This window comes from Vanellus vanellus, assembly GCF_965231255.1.
Source record: "Vanellus vanellus genome assembly, chromosome: 1".
NCBI classification, from domain to species: Eukaryota; Metazoa; Chordata; class Aves; order Charadriiformes; family Charadriidae; genus Vanellus; species Vanellus vanellus.
The window spans coordinates 62,532,624-62,552,689 of NC_138905.1; the positions used below are offsets into that span (position 1 = coordinate 62,532,624).

General features: G+C 49.9%; 2 protein-coding genes across 2 annotated transcripts in view; one reads left to right on the forward strand and one right to left on the reverse strand.

The window, feature by feature from the left end:
- Nucleotides 1-273: 273 nt before the first annotated feature.
- On the reverse strand, nucleotides 274-951 carry ASCL1 (achaete-scute family bHLH transcription factor 1; the record flags this gene model as incomplete). Its single annotated transcript, XM_082497898.1, has 1 exon — nucleotides 274-951. The coding sequence occupies one exon, from the start codon at nucleotides 949-951 to the stop codon at nucleotides 274-276; it is 678 nt and encodes a 225-aa protein (XP_082354024.1).
- An 8,933-nt stretch (nucleotides 952-9,884) lies between these two features.
- The window catches only part of PAH (phenylalanine hydroxylase), a gene marked incomplete at both ends in the record, with an annotated part of 40,523 nt that continues 30,341 nt past the window's right edge, over nucleotides 9,885-20,066 (forward strand). Inside the window, 3 exons of the mRNA XM_082497725.1 lie at nucleotides 9,885-9,910; nucleotides 10,097-10,223; nucleotides 14,438-14,545. Coding sequence (XP_082353851.1) covers nucleotides 9,885-9,910; nucleotides 10,097-10,223; nucleotides 14,438-14,545 — 261 coding nt within the window. The remainder of the gene's footprint in view (nucleotides 9,911-10,096; nucleotides 10,224-14,437; nucleotides 14,546-20,066) is intronic.

The following is a 20,066-nucleotide window of genomic DNA, read 5'->3' on the forward strand; positions in this document are numbered from 1 at the left end:
ACTGTCCTGTAACAATAAAAGAAAGAGGAGATCAGAGACGCGCCGGGACCAGCGAAGCGTCGGGTTGCCGGAGCCGCTCGTAAGTACCACGGGGGCACTTCGGCTGCGGTTCCAACCCCCCCGCCCCTTCCCCGGCGGCTGAACCTCCCAGCCCCCACCCCCCCCCAGCCACCCCGCGTCGTCCCCGTCCACCATCTCCCGTCCCCCCCCAACTTCCCGGCGCCCCGTCCCTCCGCGGGCGCGCACCCACCTGCCGCGGGGGCCCGCCGGCGCTCAGAACCAGCTGGTGAAGTCGAGCAGCTCCTGCTCCTCGGGGCTGAGCGGGTCGTAGGAGCCCTCGTCGGAGGAGTAGGAGGAGACGGGGGAGCCCGCCATGGAGTTCATGTCGTGGGAGTAGCTGGGCGAGATGGTGGGCGAGAGGACGCCGGCCTGGAAGGCGGCGCTGACGGCGTCGTGCTCGTCGAGCAGCTGCTGCAGGGCGCGGATGTACTCGACGGCGGAGCGGAGCGTCTCCACTTTGCTCATCTTCTTGTTGGCGGCGCCGTTGGGGACGTGCTCCCGCAGGGTGGCGAAGCCCAGGTTCACCAGCTTCACCCGGTTGCGCTCCCGCTCGTTGCGCCGCGCCACGGCCGCCGGCTGCTGCTGCGGCAGGCTGTACCCGAAGCCGCTGAAGTTCAGCCGCCGCTTGCAGCGCATCAGCTCCGGCGAGGCCGAGCGCTGCCGCTTGGCGGCCCGCGGCCCCGAGGGCTTGCCGCCCGGAGAGGGCTGCCCGCCCGCCGGGCTCAGCTGCGGCGGCGGCGGCGGCCCCGGCGGCGGCGGCGCTCCCGGAGGCGGCCCCGGCGGAGCGGCGGCGGCGGCGGCGGCCACCGCCGCGGCGAAGAAGCAGGCCGGCTGCAGGAAGGGCGGCTGCCCGGCCCCCGTGGCCATCCTGGCGGGGCTACCGCTGGCCATGGGCGTCCTGCGAGGCGGCGGCACCCGAGAGACGGCCGGTCCCCGTGCTCCCCCCCCCCCCCCCAAAAAAAAAAAAATCTAAAAAGAGGGGAAAAATAATAATAATTGGCGGCGTTCGCTTAGAAAAAAAAAAAGGAGAGAAAGGCGACGGAGGGCAGGGGGAGAGGGGCAGCGGCGACCACAGGGAGCGGGGCGGCGGAGCCGGGCGGGCGGCCGGGGATGGCGAGCGGCTCTGCCCGCCCCCCTCCCTCCCTTCTCGCCCTCCGTGCGGCGGCGGCGGCGGCGGGGAGGCTCGTGGCGCTCGCGTGTGCGCAGGCTGCTTTGCAAAGCCCCTTTTGCAAAAAAGTGGCTGGGGATTGTGTCTCTTATAAGGGGCGGACGGGGCTCTTCCCCCCCCACCCCCCCCCGGCACACACACACACACACACACACGCGCGCACACACGCACTCCCCCCCCCCCCCCCGCCGCCCCCCTCCACACACACACACGCACACGCTCTGCACCTTGCGCCTTCCACGGTCTCACACACACACATACACACGCCCCCCCGCCGCCGCCCCCGGCGCACACACGCGCTGGCCGCCGCGCGGCCCCGCCTCCCGCCGCCCCCTCGGTGCCCGCTCCCCCCCCCGCCGGCCCCGCCGCCCCCCCGCCCCTCGCGGGTTTGTTGTCGCAAGTGCGTGCGCCCGGCGCGTGCCGCGCTCCCGGCCCTGAGCAAACACCCGCGCCGGGGCGCCGCGCGGGGCGGCGGCGGGGCGGGAGGCGGCGCGCGTGGGCCGCCGCGGGGGGGGGGGGGGGGAAGAGAGGGGGGGCGCGGAGGTGAAGGGGGGGGCTGGGAGTCGCGGCTCCCCGTGGAGGGTGAGGGGGTGCAGGGGAAAGCGGGGGGCCCTCCCCGGGGACGGGGGTCCCCGAGCGCCGTTGTGCTGCCGTGGGGTGCGCGGCGCTGCCGCGGAGGGGTGAGGGCGAGGGAAGGGGGGGTAGGGGGAGGTGGCTGCGGGGATGCGGGAAGGTGCGGGACATCCTCTGCGCCGGCTGCCGCCGGGGGCCTCGGGGGGCTGGGGGTGACCTCCGCGGCCACCTGCGAGGGTCCGGAGGGGAGGACCGCTGGCCCGGAGGCGTCCCCGTGGCGTGGGCAGGCAGGCCGGGGCATGCCCGCGGGAGATGCGCGTGTGCGCAGGCAGGCGGGAAGGGAAACCTCTCCGTGTGCGGGACCGCGGAAGAGCGGTTTTATCCCGGTCCCTGGGAAGCGCCGGGATGCCCCGTACCGCTTCCTCCGCTCGCCGGCTGCTGCCAGCCTGAGTCCCCTGCGTGTCCCGGGCGCTGCTCCACGCACGGCAGCCGGAGCCGATGGCTCTATCAGCTTGCGACAACGGCGGGTGACGGGGGTGCGGGTGTTTCGGGGCGTACTGCTCCGAGCAGCAGCGTGTGTGGCCTGGGGAGAGGTCAACTGGAGTTACCCCTTGGAAATGCTGGGTGCCGAGGGGGGAGCCTGTCCGGAGAGAAAGGACAAAACCCCCTTGGGTTGGTGGACGGTACCCGTGAGGTCTGAGTGGCACAGTACTGCCACCGGCACGGGGGAGGAGGTTTGTCTCAACGGGTGACATGAAGTATGGGTGTGCTGAGCAGAGCAAGCAGATGAGACAGCTCTCCCTTCGCCGCTGGAGCCCGTTTCCCAGGTCACGCTGTCCGCTTGCTGGTCCCAGGGAACTCTCCAAGCCTCTGCTGCCTTCTGTGGCACCCAGCAAAAAGTGGGAGCAGGTCACCACCTTTCCAAGCGGGCGACGGCATTTGCTTGTAACTGGAGAGTCAGGATGGACCTGGCCTACGCAGAGGAAATTCCTCCTGCTGCCAGGTGAAGTCTCGCGGGCGACTCAGGGCCAAATGTGGAAAGGCAGCGCTGAGGTGGTGAGAGCTTAAGGTTGGCACGACTGGGTGGTCACACCAACCCTTGGGGCTGCGGGGGTGTGGGCAGCCTGGGAGACATGGCCAGGCTCAGCACCTGGGCGGGCTGGTGGTCCTGCTGTTGGCCCGAGCAGCAGTGAGGACCTTCTCTCCCTGCCCTCCTGTCTTTTACATATCCACGTATCTGTGCAAGCTTTAACCCATTTTTTCTCCCTTCAGCTCTGTCTCATCTCCACCTCTCTCTGCACCTCTCCACTCTGAAGACTCAGAGGTGGGTGCTGTGTAGCCCCCTAAAAAAAGCAGAGCCATGGTATGACAGTCTTGCCATGGATGAGATTATGGCTCTAGGAAGTCCCGGGCAAGTGGCTTTCATCCTCGGTGCTCACACCAGCCCTAAAGCGTGGAAGGAGAAGACCTGCACAGTCCCTGTTTGGGTTTCGGTGGAAATGTGTGCAAAAATAAGCCCCACTCTGCTGCTGGTCTCCACTACAGCAGGCTGGAGCTGTAGAGATCACTACTTCTCATCTGCCACTGGATCCCTGACCCTGGCTGGCACATGCACGTGAGTTTAAACAGGGCTAAGCAGCAACGTCGGAACCTTAAGGTGCACCTGCTAACTAGTCTTTTGGTAATTTTTAACGTGGCAGCTTTTAATGCATATGTATGATGAAAAAAGGTGAAGTAGTTCTGTCTGCTCTAGCTTCTGCCATATTTATTTCAGGGTCCTCTTCACTGGTCACTGAGTTTCTGATTTTTAGCCTACTGTCTCGTTGCGTGTGAAACGTATTAAATGATTTTAATCTCCCTTGGGCAGGACAGCCAGACCGAAGCAGGGTAAAACATTCGTTTTTATTTTCTGTATAGGGAGCTCTCCCTCTTCAGTTGCAAGCCTTCTGGATGGTTTGTTCAACATCCCTTGTCTGACATCATAATTCTCTGTGCTGGAAATAGCTTTTGCGTCATCAGCTCCACGTTGTGATATCACGGGAATAATGAACAGTAATGGACCAGTGCTTTGATTCGCATCCTAGTGCTTTGGGAAACGGCAACAGGAATATAAAAATAATTGCAGCCCTGTAAACTATATACATATTTAAACAGAGTAATTCTTCTGGAGCAGCCCACTAGCAGAACTGGCATGGAAACACCATGTAGGGGAATTCCTGTCCTTTTTCCCTGAAATGGCAGAATGAGACTGGAGTTTCTGGGTCCCTCCTTCTTGAGTCTCAGAGGGCTCTTAAAAAAGGCAAAAGATGTGAGTCCCAGAGGTCACCGAACGTAATTTGCATGTAATTTTGCCTCCGTGGCTCTGTCCCCACTCGGCTTCCCCAGCCCCGGGGCCCGGGGGGGTGAGGCAGAGACTTTTCCTTCCTTGCCAACACGTCCCTCGCCATTCCCTGCCGCCGGGGAACAAACTCACCCCTTGCCTTGTCCGAGGTAATGCCAATCTTGCCAACTCCCCTCTCTGCTCACTGCGCAGACTAGGGGGTCTGGGGCTGCCAGATTTATAGATAATAAATATTGTTTCAAGGTCCCCCGCCTCCACTCACTCGTATGCACGGTCCTGCACCTGCACTTTGAAATTCTTAATTCTAACATAATGATAAATAGCTCTTGCCCTTTTCATTGGACTTTTTTTTCTTTTTCTTCTTTTTTCTTTCTTTTTTTTTTTTTTTTTTTTTAAATCTTGAACTGTCATTATTTTATAGTGGCTTTTTTGTGTGCCTAAATTGTAGCCACACTCATGAGGTCTTTTGAAGTCCTTGCTTTTTTTTTATTTTTTTTTTTTAAACTTTGGTATGCTTTTTTTTCCCGTCCCTTTTCTTTTTTTAAAGGCCATTTACGTTATGATTAAATGCCGTCTTGGAAAAGCAGAACGAAAGTCGTTAATCTATATAGATCTTCAAAGAATCGATACATTCGGGACTTCTGTAGGATTTGTTACACTCCATTTTGTTACAGTAGGCAGCTCGTCTGGATTTGGGCACATGTGTTTCTCTCCCTCCCCTTGCCCTCCCCCTCCCCTTTCCAGCTTCCCCCCCAAGAGTGAAAATAAAGTAAAAGGTCTTTCATGGTAAACAAAACCAGCTTATTCTCCACATAGAACACATGAATAGCTGGAAAAAAAACTTACAATAAATGGTGCATTTTTTTCTCTGCTGGGTATAGCATTCAAGATCAGTCCAGTATTCAAGAAGCAGTCCATTTTTTGCTCAGCAAGAGAGTTTAGAAAAGAAGCGTGGGGTCTATTCAAGGATCTTTTCCCCCTTCACAATTGCTGGGCTTTATGAAACCTATCTTCCATGCCTTGTCAGAGTATTTCTGGGGACCAATTAGTGCTTTGTTGCAAGGCTTCTTTGCTGAATCTTTGAGCAGCAAGAAAAAGCTCTCTTGAGTCTCCCCTTATTTTGACTATTTCAGTCATTACTCAGTGTAATAATTAATATGACAACTGGACGCTGAAGTTTGTATAGAAACACCTCGGCTGCAGGAGAGAGCGTGCAGTGGGTGGTAACAAGCTACAGATCAGACCGGGAAGCCACACACACAAGGAAGAAAAAAAAAAAAAAAAAGAGAGGGAGAGAGAATAATGAATGAAAAGAAAGAGAGAAAGAATAAAGATAAATAAATAGTTGGCGCAACCTGAAGAAACATAATACAGGCTTGGTAGAAAAAAAAAAAAAAAGGCAATTAGGAGGGAGGGGAGGGCGACCCCAGAGAGGTAAACTGATTTTGAAACAGTTTCTATGCGAATATAATTTTCAAAACTTTGCTACTTTCAGAAGGCAGGAAAGCGATTTTTCCGCGGACGACTAGTTCCTTAGGGTAAGTAATTTCCGAGGAGCATCTGCCTACACTTTTGCGTACTTGAGGAACTTTAACGTCTCTTCCCAAGCGTCCCTTCACAGAAAGAAGGACTTTTAGCGTTAAACCGTGTTCGTGAGTAATTGTTGCCCACCCGGCCCAGGGCGGAGGGAGGCTAGTTCTCGGGCTAGCGAGCTGAACGAGTTTTTTAGCGTTGTATCTTCTATTAGAGGAATAAAGCCTGTGCCCCAAATGAAGAATTAAAAATGACGTTTGACCAGGGACACTGCTGAATTCTTCTCGAAAGGCGTCTCGGGATGAACACTCATCATTTTGCGGACATTTCTTGGGCTGCCAATTAGGGCATAATAAATAATTAGAGGTTTTAAGCATATTAGATACAGCTCATGCTAATGAGCTACATCAGGTCTTGTGCTAACCTGAAGTGACAGTTTGCATATAGGGCTGCAAAAAAAAAAGAAAAAGAAAAAAAAAAAAAAAAAAAAAGCAGCAGCCGTGGCAGTCGCCCCCCCCATCCCCCTCCCTGGCCCCAGCGCTGCCCCGGCCCCGGCCCGCTCGCCCCTCCGCCGCTCCCGCGGGTCTCGCCGGGCTACGCGGCGCCCCCGGCCCTCCGCGCCCGCGGGACGGGGCCCTTCGCCCGCCGGTCCTGCCGGGGTGGCCCCGTTGTGCAGCCACGCGTCCCGCGTCCATCACAGGCCCGGGGGATAAATCACACCGGGCTGCCCCCCCGTCCTCTTCCCTCCCCGCCTCCCCCCGCCGCCACTTTTTGGAGAGCTAAATTTGGGAGGCCGGGGGGTGTTTTGCCCGGCGCCTCCGCGGTGGCAGTCCCCTGGCAGGAAGGGTGGGAAGGGGTTTGGGTGATGCCTGCCGCAGCCTGGGAGGCGGACACCCCCCCACTCCCACCCCCTCGGGGGCAGGCGGCCCAGTGTCCGTGTCCCCCCCCCCCCCCCCTCCACCCGGCTCCCGGTTCGGCGGCCGCTGCCGTGAGGACACAGTGCCACCTCTCGGCCACGCCGCGCTCCGGAGGGAAGAGGACGGGGGAAACTGGTCTGGGGAAGGGGATGAGGTGCGGCCAAAAAGGGTTTAGCTGCGGGAGATGTCGGGGAGCCGGGCTCTGCCAGGATGGGGGATGCGGCCGGGCAGTTTTGCAACCGCGATGTAGAGCGGGATGTAAGGAAAGGCAGCCCGGCTGGCACGTACCGGAGAGCTGCAGCACCCGAAGACCTCTGGTAAATGCACACACGATATCGATAAGGGGAGGACCCTCGCCCGCTCCCTGTCATCACACACACAACCCCTGAGATACTCACTGAATCCTCATTTGGGAATTTTTCAGGAGCTTCTGGTTTTACCAGAAAATGGAGCTTCTCTCCATTGCTCACTGCTCCCTCAAATCTGCTGGGACATCCTGAAGCAGCAGGGCAGGCAGGGAGCTTCAGGCCAAAGATAGTCTCAGTGTCCGTGCATGGGAAGGGACATTCCTGCCACAGACCGGAAACACACACCTTCTGAAGCCGCTGCGCCCATACACGTGTAAAGGCAGAAGCGGAAGAGCAGTACACATCCATTCCTGGCTGTGCTGCTCAGGCCACAGACTAAGAGGGCTCTTTGCACTGAAAGTTGGCCGACTTTCAGTGCAAAGAGCCCTCTTAGTTGTGGCTGAGCAGCACAGCCAGGAATGGATGTGTACTGTGTGTGTACACGTGTATGCGTGCCACAAGAAGGTATGTGTTTCCCAGGGCGAAAAGGTGTTTTTAGATGGAGGTGATATGGGACATCAGTGCATATCTGCGGGTGGTTGAAAGGAGTTGGGTTGTGCAGTGCTGCAGCGAGAGCCCGGAGCATGACTAGTGGACCCAAAGCTGAGGTGCTCACCTGGAGTATGGGGAACCAGATGCGTGGGGAAACTTGAAACCCAAGTGGGAAATCCCAGTTAGCAATGTCACTGCAGGGGAATGAACCCATACGCTCAACCAGTACTTCAAAGGGGACAGGGAAGCTGAGGCAGCTTGGACTCTGAAATGGTCCAAGGTAACCAGCACTGATGCAATTGTGTGTTCATATTGTAATGGCACTGGACACACACATACACACCCACCCCAGCTTTGCTCCGGAACAAGAGAATTTGGGAATTCCTCCTGGCAAGAAGAAACTTTGCTTCCTCAAGCTAGTGCCTTTTGCTACCCGGCTGATTAAACTGGTGACAATATACTGATGATATTATGATTATGTAGCAATAAGGGTAAGAGAGAAGCTTGCAGCATAAACAGAAAAAGCAGGGAGGAGAAGGCAAAATAGATAATTACAAGGAGTTGGAATGAGCAATATTTTGCATACCCGGTATTTCACTTTGCCTTGCCATTAAGCAAAGGGATGGAAGAAAGGAAAAAAAGACTAAATTCATGTAAAAACCACAGAGAAGGAAAAAAGATTGATCAAAGGCTAGTAAAAAGAGAAGAAAAAAAAAGAAAGAAAAAGGAAGGCAGAAACAAATGACAGAAAAAAATTGTTTATGACTTTGGATGCCACAGTTATTTTGGCCAGCCTTAGGACATGCATTTAAGTTTTTTAAAACCTAGTTGAAAAATATACCAGGTAGTGAGGCATGGTGTGTGAGGTAAGTACACAAAACTAGTTGCTGGAGTCTGTCTTGTCCTGCACAGGGACTACTATAATCAGTGTTGTCACCACCCTCATCTCACTGTTTGGTTTTTTTTGCAAGGGGACCTTCAATGTCCCTGTCACGGATAGGACTGTGCCTGGTGCTGTACAAACACGGGACACAAAATACTGCCTCCCGTAGTGAATTTACTGGCTGAGCAGTTCAAACCCAGCAGTTTTTAAACTGCTGGCAATTACTGAGCTTAACCTCCTTTTCTCCTACTGCCCCGTCTCCCCTTGCCCCAATCTGCTGCCATGGTGTCAGCAGGGCCCAGTGTTTTATGCGTGTATCGCATTTGGGTGCCTACCTTGACCTGCCAGCCCGTACCACAGGCTTGCTGGTCACTTCAGAAAGTAACTTTCTACTCTTGTGTGCGGCTGCAGGATGCACAAACCAACAGCTCTTCTGAAAAAGGCACGTCTTCACATCCAAAACACTGAGTTACTTCAGATGCACATTGTACAGTCAATAATTGCAGTGGACTGGATTCTGACTCTACAGCCGTGGGCTTCAACTGAGGACTGAGATCCCTAAAAGTGACTCCACTCAGTTTCCTTACTGCAAGGCTGATCAGATTTAACAGCTTTGGATTTTGTAAGTACCAATAATTCATGGCAAGTCTTTGTTAGTATTCACCAACTTGAGTTTGCACTGGTGCATGCAGCAGAGCCTCCCTCAAGGTTAAAATAACTGCAAAGAGCTGATTTGTCTATTCCACAGAATTTATCTTCTTCACAAAAATATAGCAAGATTACCTGCCTTGACACAGTTTGTCTCAGTACAGACTTCATCTTTCCGAATAGCAAGACAGATACTTGACCAGTTGTTGGTTTTTTTTTTTTTTCACTGCCCTCAGGTATTGGGCTACAGCTTTCCATTATTCCCTCAACTGCTTTGGTCACTCTTTTTAAACCAAATCTGGGCTCTTTTACACCAATCCTCTGCCAGCCTTTTCTGAAATCGTTTACACCCCTTGTAGCTCTCTGCAGCTGACACTATATACAAATGCATATACATCTTCTGCACTTCTGCATCCTCCTGCCCCCTAGCTCTGATCTGCTCTTCCCTGCTCATTTTCTTCCTTTACCTTCTTCCCTTTCTCCATGTCCAGACTCATATCCCAGTGTGAGGTTCATGCAGCTAACTTCTATCTCATGCTTCCTTTACACCGGGTCTCTCTCCAATGTCTAGAGTGATGTCTCCTGCTCTCTGACCTCTTGGATACAGCCCCAAAAGGTCCTACTAAAGGACAAATACTTCAGCTGCTACGCTGTGCCACCACCCTCTCTGGCTTGTGTTTGGCATCCAAAGAGCAGATCCTGGAGAACATCTGATCCCTGGTCACGTGGAGCGAGCCCCAGTGGGAAACCCACCTGAGGCTGAACACGCACGTAGTGGTGGGAATGGATGGGGGGGAAGGCTGAACTGAAGACGACGCGTTGACGTGCACAGATGAAAACAGCGGCTGATGTCAATCAGGAGGAGGAAGGCTGTTAATTCAAAGCATACCGCTCGTCCACGTTGGACGCAGATAGAAACAATATGCTGGAGAGCCGCTACGCGCTGGGGTGGAACTCACAGGGGCCGGCTGGCGTGGAGAGGCTGGTCCATGTGCCAGGGGTGGGTGTGTGTGGGGGGGGCGTGTACGAAGAACGCCCCCTTGGCACCGTGTCCTGGGGGAGGGAGCTGGGGAAGAAGGGGGGGGAAGGGGATGGCTTTGCCTCTCTTGCTCTGCTTTAAATACCTTTGCACAGAGTTCTGGCCACTGTAGTAAGGTTAGAAGGCTTCACCTGCAGCGACGAAAGGGCCTCCCTGAGTGGGCATCGCTGCCTCTGCAACATGGACGCGCAGCACTGCAAAATGAATGGCGACCCTTTCCAGGTAAGCGATGGGGTCTGTGTGCCCGGTCTTCGCAGGGAGGGCTGTGGCTGCCTCCCTCCTGCCCCCCCCCATGCTTGCAAATTTTGTCCCCCCTCTCTCTGAGAGGCAGCGTGACACAAGATGGGAGAAAGCAAGGCGCCTGTCTCGATGCTTTGCGGTGCCTGGTTGCCACCATTCTTCCTTTCGGCAGGCGGCATACTTGTCTGTTGTTAATTGTGCTCACAGAAGTGCAGTGGGAATGAAAATGAACATTGCAACAGTATCCTTGAATATATGGCAAAGAGAAGAAGAAGCAGAAAAGCCCAGCAGCTAATTAGAGGTCTTAAACCTGTGTGATGAAAGAAAGCTGTCTTCTGTTAGAGGAAAGCAGCTGAATTTATGTGTTCTTTCGATGGAGCAATTTGTTAAGTTTTGAGACTCTTACATCCCCTTTTTTAATGTTTACTGACTTACTTTGAACCCTTTGCTTTGGGAAAGTCCCGAAGCCCATGCCTTTGGATTGCAGGCACTGTAGTTACTGCAGGGGCAAGTGATGTAACCTGAGGCCAGCATGGTTAATTATTAGGACCAAATTCTGCATGTATGTGTCCTATGCAATGCTGCTGAAGCCAGAGACAAACTGCAGAAGATGTGCAAAAAAGGGCTTCTGTTTCTACAAGGCTTTTTAAGAGCAGAACAGCCAAGGAAGCCTGGCTTCCTACTGCTTTGTGTGCTGAAGCTGAACTCCCACAACAATTCTCTAGGGTCTACCCTTGCTACTTTTCCAAGTTGTTCGATTTCTTGGTCCCAGTGACATCCATGGGAGCTGAGCATCTAAATGGCTTAAGAAAACTAACTTGGAAACTAGTCCCATTTTCAGAAGTAACTTCAGAATCTTACTTCCTTTGAAATGTTCTTCCCCCTCTTCCTCCCCGTCCTTTCCCCCCCCCCGGGATTTTGTATATCTAGTAAGTCTGTAATTTATGACGCAGAGGTGAAATTTTTCTCTCCCTGAAACTGCAAGGAAAATTTCCTCTGGCTTCAACAGTGTTGGAATTCCCTCTGAAGGGCTTTAGCTAACCAGCACAGAAATGGATTAGAAGGCTGACAGGTCTGTGTTATTGACCCCCAATACTGCCACAGGTATCAGAAAGGCAATATCCATCTATGTGTGAAGTGGTTAACTTAAAATGTGGATTTGCATTGTGCTCAGGTAAACCTGTCCTTGCATCTACACACCACCTATCTTTGAAATTGTACTAGGTCCGGGAATGTTCATCAATTGGTTCTTATTATTCTTCCTGAAAAAAAAAGGAGGTGGAAGAAAATTAGAGCTTAATTTATCCCACACTACATTTATAAATCACATATACATGTCATACAGGCAATATTTCAATGACAGTGAAACAATTTGTTCAACTCTTAATCATAATCACAGTAGTAAGAGAACAGTAGAACTACCCCAAAGCTACAATTCCTCTCTGTATGTTGAAAAACAAGAAATTAGAATTTGAATTGAGAATGAATAAACTGTGATCAACAGTTAAACTATGCATAGGTACTACAAAAAGCTCAGCAATAAATGTGTTTGTTCATGTATATTACCTCCAGTGTATCTATTGATGTATATTGTCTCCAGTGTGCATTGATTTCTATTGCCTCCATATATATCGATAAGAATTGAGTACCAGGAAAACAATCATTTTACTCTTCTTTCCCCTTGCAATGAAAGTTGTCATCTCTGTGGACAGACTCAGGCATGAACTAACATTTGTACAAAGTTCTTCCAGTGAACTGACTGCATATGCGAATGTGCAAGAAATTAAGCAAGTGTCACTCCGTTTGTAGGATTAGTGCCTACTCCCTACTGCAATGTGTCTTACTTTTAAGCACTGACATAAATCAATTTACAAGAGTGGGAAAATGAGTGAGGACAGATTGAAAGTGGCTGATCTCAACACATCAAGGCTAGTGACCAATGAGAATCTATCCGGGTTGGAAAGAAGGTTTTTAAGGCTTTTTTTGGGTAATCTCATGGTATAAAGAGATCAATTAACATTAGAATCACCTTGCAGAACTTGAACCTTGCGTTATATCCCCTGCATGTGTCCAAATCACAAATTCTTCCTCTGTCACCCAGATTCAAGTCAACCTGCCATAGAAGTTGGTCCTCACGGCATGCCTTGGTAAAAGTATTTTAAATACATAACTGCATAGCTTTTAAAAGAGTTCCAGTGCAGACCGTGAAAACCAAATTCTTGGTCCATCAGGCAGAAACTGGTGTAGCACAGTTGTGTCCTTAAGATCAGTTTTGGTTGTGGTGGGGGAAAACAGAAGGGCAAAGCAATGCATGAACAGTGTTTGAGATGACAATTTTGGTTACGTTATTATAAACTTTCTGGACTACTAACATTTGGTTTGCCTTCTGACAGGCTCCTGTCAGTTGTTGTTTTCCCTTGTGGCTGCTCGAGGTGTAAATGGGTTTCATTAGCCAGCTGCCACACCACTCCTGACTGCTTGTCTTCTCGGTTCCCACCACATTAGAGCTGGGCCAGCTCCCTGGCTGGGTGAGGACCCAGGAGACACGGAGATGCTGCGGGAAGTGTCACAGTTGAACAGACAACAATCTTCCCTCTGGTGCATAAACCCACTATTTCTACTGCAGTTCCCACTAGAGGTTCTCCATAAAGATGGAAAATATTTGGCTAACCTTTGCAACCTCTGGAAATAACGCCAGGTAGAAAAAATCTGTTGCCAGTCTTTGGCAATGAATTCTCAGGTTAGCAGCAGCCTCAGAGAGCCTGAAGAATCAGCAATTGTTTACTTTACAGAAGAAGGCAGTTCCTTATAACACTGTCTCAGAAAATGCAGTCCCACCAAGAACTTTACGGCTTCAGGGCAGCTGCATTTGGTTATTAATTTGTCTGCTACAAAGACCGTCTTTTCTAAGGACAATATCTGGGAACTGACACTCTTTATACTCTGATTTATATGTTAAATTAAGCAATAGCTGCAATGAGGACAGGGTCTGACCGAAAATACAGATCTTCATAAAGAAAAATTGAATGGATATCTTGAGTCATGTTTTGGCCCAGGACTTGTTACATCAGTACTGGTCTGTGTTGCAGATGTCTGGTGTAAACTTTGAAATATCAACCAGGGGCAATTTGCCCAAGGCCAGAAGATGTTAAAAAAACTCCAAACAAATAAAGCATTAATGTGACTTCCAAAAGTTTGTGATGTTTGTGCATCAAATTTACTCTGACATCAGAAAAACACAGCTATTCTGGAAATCTCAGCAGGCACTTACCTGCCATGTCAGGTACCCAGATAAACTTAAAAATTTGGCCCCACTCTGAGACTCAGTTTTCTGTTTTTGAAGTGGTGAAGTAGCGCTTCCCTACTTAACAGGGGTTTTGTGAAAAGAAACACATGTACTGAGACATACTAAGACATTTTGGTCATGACAACCATGAAAATAATTAAAATAAACATTCTCCTTGTTGGGAATACTGGAAATTGCCTTTTGGAATTTGCAGAGCAGAAAATCAATAGGAGAAAGGGAGCAAACATAAATGAAAACACATCTTGCCCTAACTGAGTCTTTACTCACTGTGAGATTTAGGGAAGGTCTAAACGTTTGCCTTAACATTTTCCTTTTTTTTTTGGTGGGGGTGGTGGTTCTTGTTGTTATTTTGTTTTTAAACTACTTTCCATATCCCTCTTGTGAATACCCCCTCTCCTGGGGCTACCTGGAAGGTACAAGCAGAACTGGAGGGAAATGTAGATCATGGCCCGCATCTCTGCACAGAGCTCATCTACATTGCTCTGCTTCGTCCTGAGTGTTAATGAAAAGAAAGCCTGAGGGAAGGTCTTTGAACTGTAGCTGAAACCAAAGTGCAGTAATGTTTCCAGTCAACCCTGAGCTTGATACACTTGAGAGCTGAAGTAAGGCAGAGATGATATTAGACTATTTTCATGTCCTTTTTGACTACCTCGCTTGCACACGGGCCCTAGTTCGACAGAAGGGATTTGTATCTCTACCATCATAAATCAGAGCGGCCCCAGAGCTGCTCTACTTCTGGCAGCAACAGTTGCCTTGATTCCCACTTAAAGCAACTCTATATCCTCTTTACATTGCTGATGTTGTACAAAAGGGAAACAGAACAAAGCAAAACTCATTCCCCGGGGTGAATGTAAATCTTTGTTTGTTTGTTTGTTTGTTTTCCTTTCAGGAATCTATGTACATTGAAGAGTCCTCAAATAAAAGTGGTGTGATTTCTTTGATTTTCTCTCTGAAAGAAGAAGTTGGGGCATTGGCTAAAGTTCTGCGCACATTTGAGGTAAATATTTTCCTTCAGGAGACCTGACCAGGTCTTTCCACTTTTGCACTGCAGCAACATTTGCTCAGAGTATTTGTGGTCACGTTTGTGATGGGGGAAAGCAGCATGCATTTCTGTTCTGGGGTTAAAATCCCTTAAAATCTTGGAGCAGAAGTAGCCTTCTTAAGTTAAAACTCAATTTCAAGCTTTTAAATTAGAATCTCTACTTTTAACTGATATGAGGGTGTAAAAAAATGCATTTTCTCTACTTAAGAAGGAAATATTCCACTAACTGGTTGAGTAAGAGTAGAAGTGAATTGGGCCATAACCTGAGGTTGACATCTGAGTATGTGTATATGTGTATATGTGTATGTATATGTATATGTATATGTATAGAAAGGTAAATATAACTTGCATGTGAGCTGCATGACTCGTAGTGCACGTGTTGCATGAAGTATTTCTACTGGGGGAAGCTACTGTCCTCTTTGCCCTTGTCCACCTCAGTAAATCTTGTATAAATAAGCCCACCATCTCCCACCAGCGGTACTTCTACAGAGGGCATAGAGGGTACCTACAAAACAGCGTCAAAATGACAGCACTTTGTTTACACCAAAGGGACTCAGCAACTTGTACTGACTGATTTGGAAAGCTTTTGGGGAAACAAGGAGCCGTTTACCTTTCAGGACATTGTGTGCCTATTTATTTTTGCAGAAATTTTTCCCAGATGTCATGGATGCTGTTTAAAAAACATGAAATTCTTGCAATTCAGGATGGTTGTGTTGCAACAGACACAGCTATGTACTCTGTGCTCCCAAGCAAATACACTGTTATATTGGTTTTGTGAGTTTTTTTTTTTTTCTAGAACATCATTATGTAATAGTGGCGCCTGAAAGCAACTCTTTCTATAGCACACTGTAAAAAGTTGCAGCCTGCATATTTTCCATTCATGAACTGAATTGACTAGCAAATAAAAGGTTTGTGTGGTATTAGTACAAATGAAAAATAATTACGAGTTACAGGACATATTTGATTCATTAAGATGAAAGGAAATTCATCCCAATGACAGCAGAGCTAGTCTAAATTTGTGATGTGTCCACTGCAATACAGCCCTGCAAAATGTCTGTATGTTGGTGGCGTGCATATCTGTAAGCCGATTAAGGAGGTTGTTGACATTCTGTGGTTAAACGCATTGCTGTCTACTAACCAAATTGCTGTCAGGTCTAAAGGAAAATCTGCAGGGAACCTAGTACAGGAAAGAGAGAAGTAGCCACTTCTGGGACGTGACTCTTCTTGCCCTAAAGCAGGTACCTAAATAGACCAGCTGAGTCATGGCTTTTTCCAGTGACCCTGACGGCAACTGAGGGGATGGGGCTCAGCTAAAGATTTCTGCACTGGTGGTTGGATGGTTTCCCATCCCGTTGAAACCAATTCTTTCTGTGCAGACTTGCAGGGTCCCCCAGCACGAAGGCTTGACAAGAGACCCGACATAGCTGCTCTTGTATCAGTTTTGCGTGCTGTTGGCAATGTAGTAGGGAAACGGATGGGTGGCTGGAGGAAACGGATTTGATGGTAGAAGCCTTACCTGCAGCTTCAGCTCCTCAGGGCTGTCATTAGTGAATTCGTGAGCATTGGGGTGCGTAAACCAGAGCAGCCCTTGGGCTGTTCTAACTCAGTGCAAAGGACCTTGCCCTGCGTACAGCTGTGTAAGACTCATGTGCACGCACGGCCCACATAACCTCCACCCTTTCCCACCTGGGCCATAACCATGGTGCCTCAGAGACACAGACTTTGTGCTCAGAGACATCCACAGCAGAGACGGGGAAGGTGGTGATACGCAGGTGAAGGGTGGGGACAAGAAGGAAGACCTCGAGAGGATTTTTTCCTCTTGTGCCCCTTCCCTGCTTAATAAAATCAACGGTGAGATGCAGGTTAGCTACAGGAGTTAGTTCAGGCTCTCTGTTGGTGGGGTACTCTGGGCAAGGAGACCCTTTGCCTAGTTCCCAGGGTTTGTCTCGCCGGCTCGGCGCTGGCCTGGGGAAACGCAGTGGGTTTGTCTTAGAGGGTCGGCGCAGGGAGGAGATGTGGGGACGGTTGCTGTGGCTGTCGTTGCCTCATGCAACCACATGAAGTAGGAAAAAAACACAGAAAACACAAAATATGACCAGACTGTTCCCTGGAGCGAATGTGGCACTGCAGCTGTCAACCCCCATGAAGGGTCAGACCTTGTGTGGCTGCTGATGCTGATGGCCATGCGTGGCACATTTGGAGCCTCTCAGATCCTTGCTGAGGCTGGGGGCTGCCCAGGCTGCCGGGGTCTCTCTGGGCACTCACGCATGGGAATGCAGGCAGACAGCACAGCTCAACCCTCTATTTCTCCCAGCTCAGCTTGGAAGTGATTAAGGAACAGTGCCTCCAGCCCAGGCTTTGAGGATTCTGCCTCTTCTCTAGCCAATCTACAAAACTACTCTGGGTCACGAAGCGGGGAGGAGGAGGGTTAAGAGAGTTGTAAATAAGAAAGCCTTGAAAATAAGTCCTCTCTCAAGACCGGGGAGAAAACATGGAAGCAAGATCCAGGCTGAGACACAGGGGATTGAGGGGATACCTAAAGAAAGGAGAGATCTTGTGGTGCCACCAGCAGCCAGGTTGCCTTTCTGTAAAGGTGTCTGTGTGAACCTGGGGAGGTTCATCTTCTCCTTGGTTTAAGAGCTGGAGAAGAAATTTCTGTTACTCTGGGAGAGCTGTTCAGTCACTCTTTTGTTCCTGCCTGGGATGCAGGAGCAGCTCCTCGCTCCCAGGTTCCCATCCTGCCCATGTCCTACTTCCGTGCTGGGGCCAAACTTGGCCAGGCATTGGCTCTCACCACAGCTTGGTCTCCACAGGGAGCAAGAGCCCAAAGGGAGCTGGGCTGTGCTCCAGCCTGGCCCTGCTCCTGGATAGTAGGAGGTCCAGGACTGCTGGCTCATCAAGCACCATGGCCGTTTCCCAGTCCAAATGTAATCTGTACTGACCCAGGAGGAAAACCTTCCAGGGAAAGAAGTAGTGTCCAAACACGGCCCAGATGAACTGTGTAAGCCCTCATTGTGGGCCAGTTTGGATTGAAGGTAGGGGAGCCTCATATCCAGGTAGGTGAAGGCATAAGGCCAGTGGCTACAGAGAGAGCGGTCATGGCACAGAATTACATCTTGTAACTGAGACACCAAGTTTAAGAGAATTTCAGTGTGTTTTGGGGAAACATTAATGTTTGTCCTACTCAAACATCCCTCAGGGTTGCTCATGCAGTTGACAAAGTGCTGCATGCTCTCACGCTTGCTTTTCCGCTCAGGTCCCAGTTGCACACAAGTATGTGGCTTACAGTGACAACTGTTGCTTTTCCTATGTAGCTTGAAGACTTTTTTTCTGAGAAATCTTTTCTATGTACTCAGTTCCTTGTGTCTGCTGGCTTTATGTCCAAAATGTACTTGATTATATTCCCTTTTTTTCTTATGTTTACTCTTGATTCACATTCCCTCTAATGCGTTTCAGTGTTGGGCCAATACACAATGTCCAGAAAGAGCAAGCAGTCTGTATGGAAGAAGGGCTGGACCCTCAAAAGGGCAGGCACATATTCAAAGAAAGACTATATGGCTTTTTAAGTTGAGAGTATTTCTGCCTCTAAAAGCAAACCCAGACCACGTCTGTGGAAGGTTTCCACATTCGCTTTGGGTGGGAGGAGAGTCCTTTCCCAGTCTCACACAGAAAATTAAGCAGCGCTCAGGAAGACACCCTCCCCCCAAACACCAGACCTCAGCATGCTCCTAAACCATTCTGACCCCTGCCTCTTGTTCCTCCTCTGCTTTGCAAAGCCTTGCCTGGCTGTGTGAAACTGCTCCTCCTGGACCGCTCTGTACTCAGGGTGCCCTGTGCCACTGCTGGCAGTACCGTCCCTGCGGCCCCTTCTCCACCTTCCCTGTGGCGAGGCAGTGCCTGCGTGGCCAGATTCTCACTCTGACATGTGCTGTAATGTAATAGCAGCTCAATCATGCCCAGCAAGAAGAAGATTTTTAAATCTGAATCCACTTTGCTTCCACACTAGCTGCTCTCTTTTTATATTGGGGTGTGGTAAAGATTCACTTTTCACTTATCAAACCCAATTATTTTGCACTTGAAAAATCTATTTGTCCCTAATCTTTACCTGTCCTAGTGTGCATACAGCTTCCTTATGGGTTTTGCTTGCACAACACCTCTGTCCTGATTGCAGGCTCGAGGGTGGCCATAGAGACAGCATAAACCCACCAGCAGAGTCTTTATACCGACTTCATTTTAACACGACCCACTATACACTAAGGCACTGCTCGGTGCAGCCATATGCTCTTTGTTTGTCTCATGCTATTACAGAAGATGATAGCCAGGAAGCCAAAACTTGAATAAATATCTTAGTCTGAAACATAACATCACACATAAGTAAAATATCATGCTTAAAATCAGGAAGACAGAAGAGTCACTGTGGAATTATGCTTCTTTTTTGATTCACTGGACACATCAAAAAGTTACAGAGTACAAGTGCAGGTCAGAAAAAGATGGAAACCTTCCAGGTTTCTTATCAAAACTGAAAAAGCAAAGCAGAGCATTTCAGGTTAACCCAAATGTTACACTTGATGGGAATGTTTATTTTTCTCTGTAGTGATAAAAGCCTACTGAAATTGACATCACTTTTTTAAACAACAGCAAAGTCCATTCTGAAAGAAAAAAGGTGAAAAGAAAAAAAGTTGTCCCCCCTCGAAGACCGGCATCTCCAACATTAAATTCATCATTAAAAATATCAGAACTAAACATTTCAATATGTAAAAAGGATTGCCCTCGGTGGTAATTGAAATTTTTCCACATGAATTTGGGAATACATTAAACTCCTCTGAAGTCCTTTTCCTGATGGATTTACAAGTAGTAGAAGACATGTCAGCTGTAGTATGTGGCAAACATCGGGTTGGAATATATTACAAGTTTGCTCAACCCATTCTCAGAGAGGAGCCTTTCATCTTCTCTTCACTGACATGACGTTCCCAAATATAGAGCAGGACTTCAGTACGAGGTCCAGCCATCACTGGTATTACTTGCAGCGAGTAGGGCTCTAGCTCAAAAGCAGCCCCATCAATTTCCACTGAATAGTACTGCTGCTCCCCGAATAAGTTACTGCTCCGCGGGAGGACTGGGTGGGAGCAATGGGCTGTATGACACCAGACCCTGCACTTCTGTAGCCAACAAAGAGGACTGTTCTCTTTTTCTGTCTGGGAGCTTACTTTATTCAACAGAAAGTCCAAAGTGACTGTTATCTCTTTGTCCCTTGGGAAGGTATTGGCTCTGCAGTGTTTTGGGTTGTTTCCAAATCAGGAGAAGCGAGCAGTTACTTTGGCCAGGGGGTGTGCTGGAGGCATCTGCAGTGATAGGCGAACAGGCCAGGCATGGCTCTACCAAGAGACTTGTTTTTTCATCATAGTATGTGTATGCACAGCTACAGTCATTTTATTACACCTGAACTCACTGCTCCAAATCCGTTCCCTCAGTCTGA